The 18039-nt window shown below is 46.5% G+C and overlaps 1 protein-coding gene and 1 non-coding gene across 7 annotated transcripts in view; one reads left to right on the top strand and one right to left on the bottom strand.

Moving 5' to 3' along the window:
• LOC123749604 (uncharacterized) overlaps positions 1-897 on the bottom strand; it is a 311730-nt gene extending 310833 nt beyond the window's left edge. For 4 of the 6 annotated variants that reach the window (XR_011229461.1, XM_069330114.1, XM_069330111.1 and 1 more), the window contains exon 1: positions 765-897. Coding sequence is in view for 4 of the 6 variants with exons in the window: in XM_069330114.1 (XP_069186215.1) it covers positions 765-811 (47 nt within the window). In the remaining 2 variants the exon portion in view is untranslated. The remainder of the gene's footprint in view (positions 1-764) is intronic. The other 2 variants (XR_011229458.1, XM_069330128.1) reach the window with 1 other exon arrangement.
• A 9791-nt stretch (positions 898-10688) lies between these two features.
• Positions 10689-10805, top strand: LOC123751144 (U5 spliceosomal RNA). Its single transcript, XR_006772073.2, has one exon. It is a non-coding gene; the product is annotated as a U5 spliceosomal RNA (small nuclear RNA).
• The last annotated feature ends 7234 nt before the right edge of the window (positions 10806-18039 follow it).

Here is an 18039-nt window from a genome sequence, read left to right as displayed (position 1 = left end):
GCTCCACGCCCACAACCCGCGCTCCACCCCCACAACCCCCGCTCCACCCCCACAACCCGCGCTCCACGCCCACAACACCCGCTCCACCCCCACAACCCGTGCCACACCCCCACAACCCGCGCTCCACCCCCACAACCCGCGCTCTACTCCCACAACCCCCGCCCCACCCCCACAACCCGCGCCCCACCCCCACAACCCCCACAACCCCCGCCCACCACCCCCACAACCCGCGCTCCACCCCCACAACCCGCGCTCCACCCCCACAACCCGCCCTCAACGCCCACAACCCGCGCTCCACGCCCACAACCCGCGCTCCACGCCCACAACCCGTGCTCCACGCCCACAACCCGTGCTCCACGCCCACAACCCGCGTATACTCCCACAACACCCGCTCCACGCCCACAACCCGTGCTCCACGCCCACAAAACCTGCTCCACGCCCACAACCCGCGCTCCACTCCCACAACCCGCGCTCCACGCCCACAACCCGTGCTCCACGCCCACAAAACCTGCTTCACGCCCACAACCCGTGCTCCACGCCCACAAAACCTGCTCCACGCCCACAACCCCCGCTCCACTCCCACAACCCGCGCTCCACGCCCACAACCCGTGCTCCATGCCCACAACCCGTGCTCCACGCCCACAACCCGTGTTCCACCCCCACAACCCGCGCTGCACGCCCACAACACCCGCTGCACGCCCACAACACTCCAGGCCCGCCCACAGATACAATGACAGGGCAAACATTAACTAGCATCACCTCACCCATACTGTTGGAGGTCATCTTCCTGGTGTGTGGCGGACGCCTGCATGGTGCGGGTGTTCCTGCAGGGGCGGTCAGCGGGAGCCCAGGCTACACTCCGTCCGCGTCGCCTGCACGCGTCACACTGACTGATCTCCCACTACCACGCTCCTCTCCTCCCACTACCACGCTCCTCTCCTCCCATTACCACGCTCTTATACTATATACAAAGATATTACAAATATACTCCCTATTTCTCTACATGTTTTGATGTCTGTGGGACATATAACAAATATTATGTTACAGAATATTGCAGAATTTGAATTTTTAATAAGTGTACTGCCGCGCTCTCGTCGCTTCATTACAAACCCTCTGCCATTTTTGGGCGTGAGGATGGACATAGGCGATATAAATTGTATTAATTTATATACAATATTTGCAACTGCAAGTTGCGTGGAAATTTGCAACTGCAGTTGCTAGTAATTTGCAACTGAAGATACTGTAGTTTATTGCAGCTTCGCGGTTGCTAGTAAGTTTCAACTGTAGTTGTTAGTAAGTTGCAACTACAGTTGCTAGAGTTTACAACTGCAAGTTGCAGCCTATGGTGTGCATGTGCAGGGATACATGTTAAGTGATAATAATAACGAGTGTGATAGGCCTAAGCCAATGTAACAGAAATTGTAATGGCAATTAAATCTAAAGGATAAATCTTTATACAATAAATATACCAAAATTTACCTGAGGGCCGCTATAACACTCTAGTGGCCTCGACGACGACAGGAAGCCGGCGGCTTGTCAAAGGACCCCCGATTCGTCCTGATAATTTTGTCCAGCTGTATTTTAAAGTTCAGCAGAATCTTAACATTTGCAGCTTTGACAGGTAGGCAGTTCCATGAGTTAATAGCCCTGTGGGTCATAAAGCATCGCCTGTTCTCAGTTTTACACTGTGCCTTGTTGAGCTTGAAAGCATTTGAAGAAGAAATTATCTGCTTCAACAATTGCCAAATTTAAAAGAGAGTCCAGGAAGTTTTTAATTTAGTTTAGCTCTTCTATTAAGCACCCCATACCCATATTGTGGGCGGTAGTGGAAAGGGTTACAGAGGCATATAATGGGCTCAAGGACTGAATCCAACAATTCATTTAGCTACAATCTTGATGAGATAGTTACAAAATTCAATATACGTCGTCACATCATCAATGGGTTCGAGATCGACCAAAAGTAGAGTTTCTAAATTAGGGAACTGACATGTGGAGAGCTAATTTATATGTTTGTCCTGCACACCGCCCCCATCCAGTGGGCAGCGGTAGATATAGGTTACAATCACTTAGTTTCTACCTACATTTAGCAAACTGAGGATATTTGGCTAAAATTTCTAGTAGAAGATCATTTTGAATGAAATATGTGAACATCTTTGGAACATTTGTTGCAGAATTGTCTCTCAATTCACGTATCTTTTCGCACTCCATCACATAGTGACGGAGGGTTATTATTAAGTTAATAATTACTACATTATTTAAATACTATCGATAACATATATCGACGCTTTTACTGCTTATTTTCACGAGTATGGTATAAAAGTACGGTTAAGTTTTTAACTTTCAGATGGCGTATGTAACATATTGTAGAGGTGACCCACGTGTTACAACAATAGTACAGTAATTCACCTGGAACTGTCGTCGTAGGGAGAGGAAGGGCTGGTAGGGTAGGTGGAGCAAGTCTAGGCTCCTCAGGAAGGGTAGGACAGAGGGAATCAATGCCTCTTAGGGGTCCTATGGGCACATATCCTAAGTGCCAGTGGTGCCGGGCAGGCGTCGTCCGCGTTGGGTCACATGCAGTTCAAATCTGGCCCACTCGGCCTGCGCGGGCTGCCGCGCGGGTAGGCCGTGCGCCGTCGTCGTCCACCAATCAGGGCACAGCCCTGCCTATACTGTAAAATGTCTCCTTGGCGGGCACTTTGAATGTGGTTCCCTCTACACTCCTCCCGTCCCTATAGAACAACGGGTATGTTGGAGGGAAAACGTTTCGCTATATACAACATGTCTTTTTTGTAAAAAAGTCTATTTTCATGAATGGGTCCTATTACAATTATTACCCGTATTGTCTTTGCACTATACACGAACTGTTTCAACATTGCATACACTACACTATTCCTTTTCCTTTTTTCTTTTTTTTTTTTCTTTTTTTTTTTTTCTTTTCCTGCTCTTATGGCTCACACCGAGGACATGCATACTCTGGTTTTGATCGTACACTCGCCAGAGTCACTCCCACGCAGACCCCATGGAACCATTCCGCGCACATATCGCATTGCACCATAAACTTTCCATCGTATGGTTGCCGACACACACAGTAAAGGTCCTTATATGGCCCTCCCACTGGGTCCTGAACCTGTGACATATGATGTTTAAACTTCTCAATCCAGCCCGGGCATGTACGGTCCTTGCACTTCTTTAGTTTATCATGATTTGCTGTGATGTTGTCATTCTGGAGCTTGACCCTAAATAAACAAGATGAGAACTTGTGGATGATGACGCCTGGGCCCTTCCACTGCGGTGATAGCTTCCGGCACTGCCCCTTCACCTGTGCCGTGTCTAGCAGGTAAACCAGGTCCCCTTTCTCATAGACCTGTAGCCGTGCCCGTAGGTCATAATCTCTCTTCATTCGTTCCTGGTTCGTGGATAGAGACTTCCGTGCCAGTCCATGCGCCTTCTCAATTTCCTTCTGCAAATTTGCTAGGTAAGGTACTGCATCTGATTGAAGTTGCACCTCCCGGGGGTACATTAAATCTATTGGCTGGTTGGTTTCCCAACCGAGCATTAACTTGTTGGGCGTGAACCCCGTCTGTCGGTTCACACTAGACCTGATGGCCCCTGCTATGTGTTGGATATAGGTGTCCCAGCTGTCATGTTGGGAACTGGCATAACACCGCAATGCATCCATGATGGTTCTGTTATACCTTTCCACCTGCCCATTCGCCGACGGCCTGTAGGCGGTAGTACGGGCCTTGTGGATGTGCATCAATTCGCAGAGCTTCGTAAACAAGTCACTTTCAAAATTCCTGCCCTGATCGGTGAAGATTTCAAACGGATACCCGAACCTGGTGAAGAACCCATCGAGTGCTGCTCGGGCGGTGTTCTCTGCCGTCTGGGACGGTAGTGGCACACACTCAATCCATTTAGTGAACTGATCTACCATTACCAGGAGATATTCGTTGCCTTTCGGAGTCTTAGGCAATGGTCCCAGAATGTCCAAGTGTACCCTTTCCATTGGTGCACCCGCCTGGTACTTAAGCAGCTCATGCCTGCTGGTCTTGGATGCTTTTTTGTTCATACTACAGTGGTGGCATGATGCCACGTAATTTGCGACGTCCGTTGATAGTCCGTACCAGAAGTACCTTGCTTTGACCCGCTCCATTGTGCGATTCCGGCCCTGGTGGCCCATATCAGGTATATCATTGCACAGATTCAGTACCTCCTGCCTCAGGCTGCTGGGTACATACAAGAGCTTCTGGGCGGCTCCCCCCTGATCTACTTTGTGCCACCACCAAAGCCCATTTTCCATGAGGAGTGCTTCTTTGTTTAACCAGTAGTATTTTGTTGCAGGGCTGGCCCCGAACAGGTCCCCTTCTGTTGGCTGACGGCCTCCCACCCATTCTCTTACCATTCTCATGTCCGGGTCTCTCTCCGTCCGCTCCTGTAACTCGAGTAAATGCAACCCTAGCCTGTCCGCCGTTGTTCTGGTGATGATCCTAATGTCTACTACTTCTGGGGCCACTGCGTCTTTTTCCTTATAAAGCGTCTCGGCAGGCTTTCTTCGGCCATCTTCGCCAGGGTCCCATGGGAAGACAGCCAAGTTGGAATCCTCCGACCACCAGTCTTGAATAGGGGCTATAGTGCTCACGCGTCTAATCGTCCCCCGGATCTGAACGTTACATGCACATCTGAACGACCCCGTAGCCAGTGGGACGACGTCATCTACCGTCTCCTGGAAGGTCGCCCAGTTCTGATGTGCCCTGCGACAGTATGAGCATCCTCCACACGGCAGGTCCTGCACTGGCACGTCCTGGCGAAAGTGGGTACATGCCTGTTGAGTGCCTCCCTCCCTGGATAAAGAGTCTGCATTGTTGTGTTTTTTACCTGCTCTATGCTGGATTTTTAGATCAAATTGGCTCAGCTCCTCCAGCCAACGTGCTAGTTGGCCCTGGGGGTTCTTAAACCTAACCAGCCAGACCAGGCTGCCATGGTCCGTGCGTATGGTAAAAGGCCGCCCCAAGAGATAGTGCCGGAACAGCCTGGTAAACCTGACTACTGCCAATAGCTCTTTCCTCGTGGTGCAATACCTTCTCTGTTCTGGGGTCAATGCGAAACTGGCATAAGCAATTACCCTTTCTTTCTTCTCTTGAACCTGTAGCAGCTCCGCTCCTATCGCCCAGTCGGAGGCATCGGTGTCCAGGATGAAGGGGTCATGTCCATTAGGTAATCCCAGCACCGGAGCTGTAGTTAAGGCCATTTTGATAGCTGCAAAAGCCTCTTGATGCTTGTCTCCCCATTCGAATCTGTTTCCGCCGGTCAGTGCGTATAGGGGTGCGGCTAACTCTGCAAATCCCTTTATGAAGGTCCGATGGTAGTTGGCCAGTCCCAGAAATCTTTCCACGTCTTTGGATGATCCCGGCTTCTGCCATTTCACCACTGTGTCTATCGCCTCTTTTCCCAGTTCTAGTCCTGCCCTGCTGACCATCCTGCCTAAGAACTCAACCCGTTTCTTAAAGAGGGCGCATTTTTGTGGTTTCAGGCGTAAACCATAGGTTCTGAATCTCGCAAATACCTGTGCTAGGTTGGAGAGGTGGCTTTGGAATGAATCGCCCAGCACCAGGATGTCATCCAAGAATGCTAGCACAGTTTCCCAATTTAGCTCCCGCAACACCAAGTTCATAACCCTGGCGTAGGTAGCCGGGGCATTACAAAGACCAAAGGCCATTTTCTTAAATTCAAACAGTCCGTATTTCGTTATGAATGCCGTCTTCTTCCGATCTTCTTCTGCTATGTTGATCTGATAATATGCCGAGTTGGCATCTAGCTTGCTAAACCATTCGTTTCCCGCCAAGGTGTCCAGGCACTCATCGACTAGAGGGAGTGGGTACACGTCCTTTATGGTGCGAGAGTTCAACCCTCGATAGTCTACACACCACCGAACTGACGCGTCCCTTTTCCTTACCAGAACTGGTGCCGATGCCCACTCAGATACTGACGGTTGGATGATGCCCGCATCGAGCATGCGCTGAAGGTGTCCTTTCTCCTCCTGTGCGAAGCATGCGGGTGTTCGTCGTATTTTTTGCTTCACAGGTCTTGCATTACCCGTGTCGATGTGGTGAGATACCTCCTTGAATGATCCCAGGTCAAATTCACTTGCGGCAAAGATGTCCTGGAAGTTCCATAACAGGTGGGTCAGTTGGCTTGCCTGCTCTGCTGACAGCGTTTCCTCGACGTCCCGTACCATGGTCATCATATGGGGAGGTAATTTGACTTGAGTTTCACTTCGTACCCTCCCCGCTGCCCTTGCTGCTACCGCTGGGCCCGGCCCCGGTAAAATTTCCCATACTGCCTCTGCATTGGCCACATGCATCCGCCTCTTTAATGTGATATTCTGCCCTGTTGCGTTGAGTACACATACCTTCAGGAATTCTCCCTCCTGATGGAGTGTGCGAACCACTGGCACCCGCCCATCCTCCAGGGGCTCCACTATACACTGGGGCATACTTTTGTCCATTTCACATTTGACCCTGGCCACTGAATGTGGTGGGATAACAGTGTATTGGGACACTGCTACCTTAGCGATGCACGGAGCTAGGTTAGGGTCAGGCTCCTCTTTCGTCTCTAGCTTCATAGGAATCACCTGTCCCTGTAATATCATTTGAGACTTGTCTAGGGCTATACTAACACCGTGTCTTTTCATGAAATCGAGCCCTAGCAACATGTCGTCTGCAATAGGCGCCACATACACTCCCACAGTGTATTCCCGTCCCGCAACCAGCAAGGAGATGGGGCCCACCAGTGTTCCCGTAAGGTGCATTTGTTTCCCCGCCGTGCTTAAAGTTATGTGTTGTATCACCTGGGGTGGTGGGTTCAACCGTTGATGGATCTCCTGGGAGATAATGGTGACCTCGGCCGCTGTATCCACAATCGCCTTGACCTCCACGTCCCCGATCTGGACTGGGATCCAGAACATAGAGCCGGATCTGAGCTGTCTGATGGTTATGTGATCTCTTCCCCCGTCCTGCTCTTCCGTGCCCGACGTCCCTTGGCCCGCCCCTATCGTGCTCTCCCTTTCTAGGCCTGTTGTACATTGGGTCGGAGTTAGGCCGACTGGACCGACCCATCCGTGTTTAAAGACTCTTTCTCGTCCTCAAATGAAACGCGCAGCTTGTTGCCCAGGGGGTCCCTGAGCCGGCGGCTTCCCTCCCCATCACTTCCCGGTTCCAGACATTCCCGAGCCACGTGACCCTCTTTCCTACATCTGAAACACTGCAGCGATCGCCTGGGAGATGGGGAACGACGAATATTCGGCGATATGATGGCCATTGTGAGACGCCTCAAACTCTCACACACCTGATCCAATTTCCCGCTGAGTTCTGAGACACCTGCTACCAAGACGTCCAATTTCGCCTCCGTGTCCATGGAAGATGAAGGACCCGAGCCTGCACTCGACGGGTGGTGAGTACCGGTTCCACGGCCTGCGGGACTGGTAGCCGGCGAGGCACCTGGTGTCGAGCGCCGAGAAGCGTCCTTACTCCTGGGTGGTTGCTCATACCGGGAGTACCTGCCCACTGCATTCACTCTTACTGCTGGCCCCTGGGACCCGCGGCGGTGGGAGTCGTGCCTGCTTGAACTTGCGGAGCCGTGGATTGCTACGGCATTGTGCTGGAAGGTTTGGGCCCGGTCGATGGCCTCTTCCATTGACGAATTTCTTGCATTGGCAATGTATTCTGCCAGAGTCTTGTCCTGTAATCCCTGGCCGAATCTCATTACTGCGATTTGTTCCACTTCCCATCGTGGCACATGTTTGTAGGCCCGATGAGCCAAGTGGTGGGCCCTATCTGCCCAATCAGCAATATCTTCTTCTGGTTCCTGCTGGGCCTGGTTAAACTTCATCATAGCTACATCCAGAACTTCCCTATCGCCAAATCGCTTGATCATCTTATGCATCATGCGAATATAATCGATCGACGGTTCTCTGTCCAGTAAGCGATTGTAAAAATCACTTGCCTTACCCTTGAGGCACCATCCTAACTGTGTCAATGACGTAGGCCCACTCCAGTCCTTTTCCGAGGCATAAGACGTGAAGCGGCGGTAGAAGGTGGCCCAATCTGACTTCCCATCATAGTCCAACGCCCGAGGTGGTGTGCGGAAGGTCTCTTTCTGTTGGCGATAACCTGTCCGCCTGCTGCGGGATAGAGAGGCATCCGAATCGGAAGTCAGAGAGCTGTGTGACGAGTGTCGAGCTGTCCGTCTCCTTGATCGAGCCGATCGATGGTGGGAGGGGCTCCCCTGCCGAGTACCTTGCTGGCCACTAGCCCTGGAGTAAGCTGGTGACTGAGGTCGACGTCCACGTTGGCTGCTGCTGGTGGCACCCCTAGAGGAGTGGCGGGTTCCCGTTTCGCTGGACGAGGACGATGAACGACTTCCTGCCCCCTGACCTAAGGGCCCGGGGCCCTGTTGGGACGGGTCCACCTCAAACGATATAGCAGCCATCAACTCGGGTTTGACCCGAAGGCGGTTGATATCATAAATGTTGTCCTCCGTGATCACATGGCGACGCCGAAACTTGATAATGCGAGCGGCCAAGGTATCTCCTACACCCGGTAGCAGCAGCAGCTCAGCAGCCGAAGCAGAGTTTATCTTGATTGGGGCCATTGTGCTAGTGTCGAAAGTTAAAGCTCCAATATCTCGTGCCACAAACAAAAAAAACAAAAAAACACAGACACCAATGGCCACACTTAAGGTTCCAATGTTCAGAGATAGAGATAAATGTTCCACCAGGAAAAATAAGCACTGCACAGTCAATAATGTAAATGATGGGGCCAGGTGGGGTTCAAGCAACATAAAACACTGCACACTTAATTGGTACCTAAATCCCTTGAGGCTTAGACAAAAACTGGGCACTTACTGCACTTGCAAAACTGGAAAATCTGACATGGCAGGCACTTTGAGGAACTTTAACAAGCAATGTGCCTGATTTTCATAAGCACTGGGCTGAGGGTTCTCAAAAACACTTTTTGCAGGTGAACGTGTGGAACTGTGTGCAGGGCGGATCACCATCCACCTTAAATCTGGTATGAATACAAACTCACAGGCTCACTTAATGTATCTCTTCCCCTTGAGCCGTTACTTCTGTAGAAAGCCTAGAACAGGTTACGTCTAGCTAACAGTAGAAATGAGAAAATAACAGACCTGTAGCAAGCACCCTGCAGAGCTGGGACCAGCGTCGCTGTAGTAAACACACTGGAGACGGATGCGCTCGGGAACGACAGCCTGAAATCCTCCGCGAGCGGATTCGTAAACAATACAGGTCGGGTATGCTCATGAACGGTGGCCCGTATTCCGTGTGAATGGTGGTACTCGTCTCCCCTTCTTCAAAGAACTTGGGGACCGCGGGAATCGGTGCTTGGGGGACAAGACAATAAAATGCAACAAATCCGGAGAAATAATCCGTATAAAACACTGATAACTGGAACTTATGGAGAATCTTGGGGGATTGCACGAGATGTGGAATAAAACATATGCACAAAAAAAACAGGGGTTGAAATATCTTGGGCACCGCTATTGAACAACGAACCGAAGAACATCTATGGTGCAACCAAAGCCAGTAATTCGAGACTGGAACCGTTGAACACTATCCAAGACGTCTTGACTGAAGTCGGCAGAACGATGATGCAGATATCTTGGCGAGGTCCTCTTGATCACCGCGTGGGAACGTTTACTCACTGCGCCAATGTAGAGGTGACCCACGTGTTACAACAATAGTACAGTAATTCACCTGGAACTGTCGTCGTAGGGAGAGGAAGGGCTGGTAGGGTAGGTGGAGCAAGTCTAGGCTCCTCAGGAAGGGTAGGACAGAGGGAATCAATGCCTCTTAGGGGTCCTATGGGCACATATCCTAAGTGCCAGTGGTGCCGGGCAGGCGTCGTCCGCGTTGGGTCACATGCAGTTCAAATCTGGCCCACTCGGCCTGCGCGGGCTGCCGCGCGGGTAGGCCGTGCGCCGTCGTCGTCCACCAATCAGGGCACAGCCCTGCCTATACTGTAAAATGTCTCCTTGGCGGGCACTTTGAATGTGGTTCCCTCTACAATATCAAGGATCATCACCATATATTTTAGTACGTGTCAAACAGATTTTTTTTTTTTTTTTTTTTTTTTTTTTTTTTTTTTTTGAGATATATACAAGAGTTGTTACATTTTTGTACAGCCACTAGTACGCGTAGCGTTTCGGGCAAGTCCTTAATCCTATGGTCCCTGGAATACGATCCCCTGCCGCGAAGAATCGTTTTTTCATCCAAGTACACATTTTACTGTTGCGTTAAACAGAGGCTACAGTTAAGGAATTGCGCCCAGTAAATCCTCCCCGGCCAGGATACGAACCCATATGACATAGCGCTCGCGGAACGCCAGGCGAGTGTCTTACCACTACACCACGGAGACTGCCAAATAACACAAACACAAATAAACACAGATAACACAAACTATGTTATGAAAACAATGCACACTTATAAATATATCCAAACAGTAAAGATACAGAATGAAGCTCATGGTAGCACAACAATAGAAAAATATTGCAAAGAATAAAGCAATTGTTGTTTCTTAGAGTTACCGGTTGATGCCCTTCTAGTCCCGAAATAAGTTTACCTCTTTTGCCTCAGCGCTCTGTCGCCGGTATTGCTAATTTTCTCATATATTTAACTCTGGTTTCCCTTCAAAACGCATAAATCTTTCGCCTTTTACTAAAGATTTCCGTGGAGGGGAACAACTCAATGAGTCTTAAATAATTTTTACTTGGCCCATTAAATTGGGCCTTATTACCCTTAATATTAGTAGTTCAAAGTAATAATACTGGGGCTACTTCGTGGCTTGGACAAAATAGAGGAACCTGTTTGCAGGAGACTAAGCTGACTATCCCAAATATTATCCTAAAGCACAAACTGTAAATTATATAAATTTTCTCTAACCTGCCAAATAAGCAGTCACATTAGAAGATTAAATAACATAAATAAAAACCCACCCGAAATATCGGTTTCCTTGGAGCGAAAGGAAACCATTGGACCAACCAAGAGATCCTCCTGGTCCAAATAATTCACACTAAGTAACCTCATTTATCTTTACCAATAAGATTTGAAAAGAAAAGTACCTTTCATAAATGGTTTCCTCACAGAAGCAAATGCAGTATTTGCAACTTTCACAGAAATCTATACTAAAGATAATGTGGAGAGTGAGGTTTAGATTACATATTATAAGCACTATCTGTTATCTCACAAATATTGTAGAGTCTACAATAGTTAGTTTAGTTCATTTGTTATGCACCCCATACCCATCTAGTGGGCGGTAGTGGAAAGGGTTACAGAGGCACATAATGGGCTCAGGGACTGAACCCCACAATTCATTTAGCTAAGCAAGTTACAATCTTGATGAGCTAGTTACAAAATTCAGTATAAGTCATCACATCATAAATGGGTTCGAGATCGACCACAAGTATAGTTTCTAAATTAAGCAACTGACATATGTGGAGAGCTAGTGTCATAACTGATATGTTTGCCCTGCACACCGCCCCCCATCCAGTGGGCAGCGGTGGACACCGCTGCCCACTGGATGTCCTGCACACCGCCCACTGGATAGGGGGCGGTGTGCAGGACAAACATAAATTTTGACACTAGCTCTCCACATATGTCAGTTGCTTAATTTAGAACCTGTACTTAAGGTCGATCTCGAACCCATTGTTGATGTGATGACTTATATTGAATTTTGTAACTAGCTCATCAAGATTGTAACTTGCTTAGCTAAATGAATTGTGGGGTTCAGTCCCTGAGCCCATTATGTGCCTCTGTAACCCTTTCCACTACCGCCCACAAGATGGGTATAGGGTGCATAATAAATGAACTAAACTAAAACTTTGATTCCAAATTCAGCAAGTTGCTCTAATATTATTTCGCCATTCGCTACATCGAAAGCTGACTTTAGGTCAATAAAGGCTGCCTGTGTCCCATCCTGGGAGTTTACAAAATATTCAGCAAAGCATGTTTGTGTGCTACACTTGGGCATGAACCCATATAGGTTTGGGGCCAGTTTTTCTTTGACCTGAAACATGACACGATTGAGAACAATTCTCTCCAAGACTTTACACATGCAAGATGTAAGGGAAATGGGTCTGAATTTTTGGAGAGTTAGGTTTAGGAATTGGTATTATGAGACTTTGTGTCCATTTCTTTGGCAAGATACCTTGTGAGAGACTCATTTGATAGAGATCAAGCAGAGGGTGGCTAGGGACATCATTCAGTAAGCTCAAGATGTTATAAGTTATACCATCCTCACCAGGGGCAGTTTGCTTAGGTTTTCCTAATGCTGATGTTAATTCAAAGGGGGTTATAGCAAACTGATCCGTTAAATCTGGTGAGGAGCGTGCTATTTCAATATTAAAGTTTCTGTTAATGTTGGTATGTCTTAAATGCTGCTGTATATCTGGGGGTAAGGAAGAAATTTGTGAGACACTAGACCATTGAGCTGGAACATTGGCTATAGAATTGTCTCTGATTTCACGTACCTTTTTGCACTCCATCACATAGTGACGGAGGGTGTGCGAATAATTTTGTTGACACAGTTTACATTTGGTCAGGTCTACATCAGCAGGTAATGATAATTCCCAGAGATACTTGAAACCGAGTCTAAGCCGAGCAGTAGTAACATCTAGAAGTCTGCTAATTTTATTGGATGAACCATAGATGTGTGGCTCCTCTTGCATGATAGTATGATGATAGATGGAATTACTGGTGTCGATTTCACTTTGAGCCTCAGATCTACAAGATTTTATTGAAGTTCTTGGTGTACTGCAGCTCTCAGATTGCTCATTGACAATCCAAGGTTACACTCAATTTCTCCTTTAAAGACAGATTCTTTGGCTAACCCATCAACTCTATCATACATTCGGAGGCCAACATGAGATGGACTCTGTTACCATCTTTAATAACTTTTTTGTATCGGGCACGAGTATGTTACAGTTATGTCTTAAAGAGTTGAGAGCAATTAAGGATGATAAGGAATCACTTACAATTAATGTATCAAGTTTGGAGACTTGTACACATTTCAGTGCAAGAAGCAAGGCAAATAGTTCAGTCTGAAGGGTAGAGGCCCAGTTGTTTATACGGACTCCCCACTCAAAATATACAAAATATAAGCCATCGCCCATTGTCAGGACAACTGCACCCGTGGGGCGGTGTAGGAAACCATCAGTGAATATGTAATAGAAACTGAGAATCTGAATTTAATTTAATAATAAACAGGATATAAATTCATTAATTAACCTCTTCCTTTCCAAAATTCTAAGTCTTTACAACACTTATTGTCCTCTCCTCACCAAGCAAGTAACTGATTATTTATTTATTTATATACCCTTGGCTCAAGTTATTAACCCAAGTACATGAAGACCAAATGTCAGTAATCAAAGAGCAGTCGGCCTTAATAATGAACCTGCAAGGTTCATTATTATCTTTGCAGGATGAAGCTGGAGCCTTACTCAAGAATAGGTTCCAAGGGGTTGTCATAGCCAGGGGGTGGTAATGGGGGACGAGCTCCCATGACCTATAAAATGCTCCTATACGGCATGCGTCTCCAATAGCCCCTGACAACCAAGTCCAACTCCTGGTCTGCACGGGTGGCTTAGTCTTTAAGTCTGGCGGAATTGCTTTAACGGGTCGAGGGAGGGGGAAGACGTACCGTGCGCGCTCCGTTAAAATCGTGTCATTAACCGGGATTCTTAAGACTACTGCCGTGGATTACTGATTACAGACATAACAAAGTGCATAGTGACCCGCTGGAAAATTGAAAATAGTCATTAACAATAGAACTTTGTGTTAAATAGAGAATAAACGGGAGACACGTGTGAGCCAGTGCACGAGGCTTTGTGTACATGCGTGTATTAGGAAAAAATAGTGAACGGGTGATTCGTGGAACAGTGATGTGGAACGGGTATCACAACAACATATAAGTTGGAAGTGAAGGAAAATCGTGCATAGAATATTATAAATATAGAATACTAGAAATATAGAATAGTGGCAAGAGGCGGCATCAGTGGTTATAAATCGGGTAACTGGAAACTGGTGACATCAACCTGGGACACAAGAGGTCACCTGTATTCACCGGGGACCAGCTTCGCTACCCTACGCTAAGTACCTGCCATAAAGTTTGAACAAAATAACTTACATAATATTACTAATATACGGTATACATATAATATTATAAATATTAAACATATAAATATATATACATATAATTTTATAAAGAGTTAAAAGGACTGACATCAACAAGTGATCCATACAGTGACTCTCAAATACAACACAATACACCAGACAATGGAGAGGTGTGGCGAGTGTTCGGGAGTACTGGGAAAACGTAATGCAGGCGTAACGTGCTGCATCTGTAACATAAGATTTCACCTGGGCTGTACAGAATTACCTCCAGGATGCATAAAAAGGCAAGGAATTTACTGGGTTTGCAAAGATGACAGATTAATGTTAGAGAACATAACTAAACTGACGAAAAACATTCCCGAGTCACAGAGATTATCATTCACAGACAGGCTACCAGTGATATATGCGGACTGGGAAAAGTCAACATTGGATAACGACCAAAACGCAGGAACAGATAGTTTGGAGAACCGCAGCAGTAGTGTGGAGGAGGAGACTATTGTGGTACAAAATAACAGCAATATTGCAGAGCCAGATAATATAAACGATGAGAGCAACAGTGAGACAGAGTGCATAGTTGAAGAAATTGGGACGAAAAACGGAGATGGCTCCAATAAAGAGGTAGACAAGACAGTCACAGATATAAATACCTTGAAAAACGCAAAACCGGAACACATTTGCAAATTCTACGCTAAAGGAATATGCAAATATGGAAAATTAGGAGCAAAATGCCATTTTCTGCATCCTCGAAAATGAAGGAACATGTTGGCGAGGGGTACATGCCGTTTTGGAACAGGGTGTAGATACTTCCACCCTAAATTATGTCAATTTTCAATTAGGGACAAAAAATGCTACAATCTTCAGTGTCCGGAATTCCACGTGAGAGGTACAGAGCGTTATAGACGGGAAGATCAATATGACACTACTGGAAATTTTTTAGAGAAAGGCAGAAACAGAGTAGTAAATATAAGAGAGAGGAACAGTCAGATGGAACCACTACAGGATTACAGAGGGGGAGGGAGATACCCACAAGACTGGAATACAAATTATCAACAATCACACAGGTACTACACCAGACAACACCCGTCCTACTACCAAAACTGGACGAATCACTTCCAAAACAACACACCCTGGACGCAAAAACAGTGGCCTCCTTTTCAGAGCCTCAGATATTAACACCAAGTAAGGCTTCCAGCACTTCCACTAACACGATAACATCATTTATATTTGCCAACATCCAGGGTATAAAAACACGCAAAACCAACAAAGTTCAATTTATAGATGGTCTCCTTCATGAGGCAAATGCAGTGTTTGCAGCCCTAACAGAAACCCACACAAAGGACTACCATGATGGTGAAATATGGATCTCAGAGTACAATCTTTTCAGATGTGATAGGAAACACCGGCTTCAGGATGGGGTCAGCCTCTACATCAAAGACACACTCATCTGTACTGAGCTGCTAAACACCTCAAATGACATGGTGGAAGTGCTGATAATCAAAATAGAGATTTTAAATGTAGTTATTGTCCTTGTATATAAGTCACCGGAGGCAAACTCTCAGCAGTTTAAAGACCAACTAATGAAAATAGAACACTGCTTGGAAAACCTCACAAATCCAGCTCCGAACATCATCCTGCTTGGGGACTTCAACCTACGGCACCTGAAATGGAAGCACCTGGCTAATACAGTAGTATCAGAAAGAATACCAGGAAGTAGCCTAAATGAACAGGCACATGCAAATGACCTGCTACGGATGTGCGACAGGTTTGCCTTAAACCAGCAAATAGTAGAACCAACTAGGAAGGAGAACACGCTGGACCTCATTTTCACTAATAATGATGAATTGATCAGGAACATAATGATTACAAATACCTGTTACTCAGATCACAACTTAATTGAAGTTATGACAACCATGGGGAGTAGACCTTCAAAACCAGTCCAGATTCCCGGTGGAGGAGATTTCAGCAAATTCAACTTCAATAATAAACAGATAAACTGGGAGCAAATAAACCAGGACTTCACAGAAATAAACTGGGAAGAACAGCTAGAAAATGCAAACCTGAACCAGTGCCTGGAAAAAATAAGCTCAGTAGCACTAGAAATATGTTCAAACCGCATACCTCTAAGAAAAAAGAGGAAGAGATGCAGATTGGAACGGGAACGTCGTTCCCTATATAGGCGAAGAAAACGAATCGCGGAACAACTTGAGAGTCGCACCCTATCTCAAGAACGGCGAAGAAGGTTAGGTAGAGAAATAGAAACAATTGAACGGAAGCTACAAGAATCATACAAAACCCAGGAGAGGCAAAGAGAGCAAAAGGCCATCAGTGTAATAGAAAGAAATCCGAAATATTTTTTCTCCTATGCAAAATCAAGATCAAAAACCACATCTAGTATCGGGCCCCTGCGAAAGGGAGATGGAACTTTCACCGATGACAACAAAGAAATGAGCGAGCTACTGAGGACGCAGTACGACTCTGTTTTCAGCGAGCCATTAAACACACTAAAGATTGATAACCCAAATGAATTTTTCATGGATACGATACCAACATCAAATCATATATATCAGACGTCACCCTATCCCCACTGGATTTTGAAGAAGCCATAAACAGTATGCCTATGCACTCTGCACCAGGCCCGGTTTCTTGGAACTCCATATTCATAAAGAACTGTAAAAAAACACTATCGCAGGCCCTCCACATTCTGTGGAGACATAGCCTAGATACTGGCGTTATTCCTGATATACTAAAAACAGCAGAGATAGCACCACTTCATAAAGGAGGAAATAAGGCAGAGGCAAAAAACTACAGACCGATAGCACTAACATCGCACATCATAAAAATTTTTGAGAGAGTGCTAAGAAGTAAAATCACAAAATACATGGAATCATGGCAACTCCATAACCCCGGACAACATGGTTTCAGAACAGGGCGCTCTTGCCTGTCGCAGTTGCTGGACCACTATGATATGGCATTAGATGCTATGGAAGACAAACATAACGCGGATGTAATTTACACAGATTTCGCAAAAGCTTTTGATAAATGTGACCATGGTGTTATTGCACATAAAATGCGTTCAAAAGGAATTACCGGAAAAATAGGCAGATGGATCTACAATTTCCTGACCAACAGAACCCAATGTGTAATAGTCAACAAAATAAAATCCAGCCCATCAACCGTGAAGAGCTCAGTCCCCCAGGGTACTGTGCTTGCTCCAGTACTTTTTCTCATCCTCATTTCGGACATAGACAAGAACACAACCTATAGCACTGTATCGTCCTTTGCAGATGACACTAGGATCTTCATGAGAGTAGGCAACATAGAGGACACGGCGAACCTCCAGTCAGATGTAGATCAGGTCTTTCTATGGGCTACAGAAAATAATATGGTGTTTAACGAAGATAAGTTCCAGCTCATGCGCTATGGAAAAAATGAAAATATAAAAACGGAAACCACGTACAAAACTCAGGCAAATCATAACATAGAACGAAAAGGCAATGTAAAGGATCTGGGTGTACTCATGTCGGAAGACCTTACCTTTAAAGAACACAATAAAGTAGCCGTCACAACTGCAAGAAAAATGACAGGTTGGATAACAAGAACTTCTCACACTAGAGATGCTATACCGATGATGATACTTTTCAAAACGCTTGTGCTCTCTAGAGTGGAGTACTGCTGCACAATGACAGCACCTTTCAAAGCTGGAGAAATTACTGACCTGGAGAGCGTGCAGAGATCCTTTACTGCTAGAATCCACTCAGTAAAACATCTAAACTATTGGGACCGACTAAAGAGCCTAAAACTGTACTCCCTTGAGCGCAGGCGGGAGAGGTACATAATAATTTACACGTGGAAAA

This window comes from Procambarus clarkii, chromosome 3 (genome assembly GCF_040958095.1).
Source record: "Procambarus clarkii isolate CNS0578487 chromosome 3, FALCON_Pclarkii_2.0, whole genome shotgun sequence".
NCBI lineage: Eukaryota > Metazoa > Arthropoda > Malacostraca > Decapoda > Cambaridae > Procambarus > Procambarus clarkii.
This window is presented reverse-complemented; position numbering and strand designations above follow the sequence as displayed.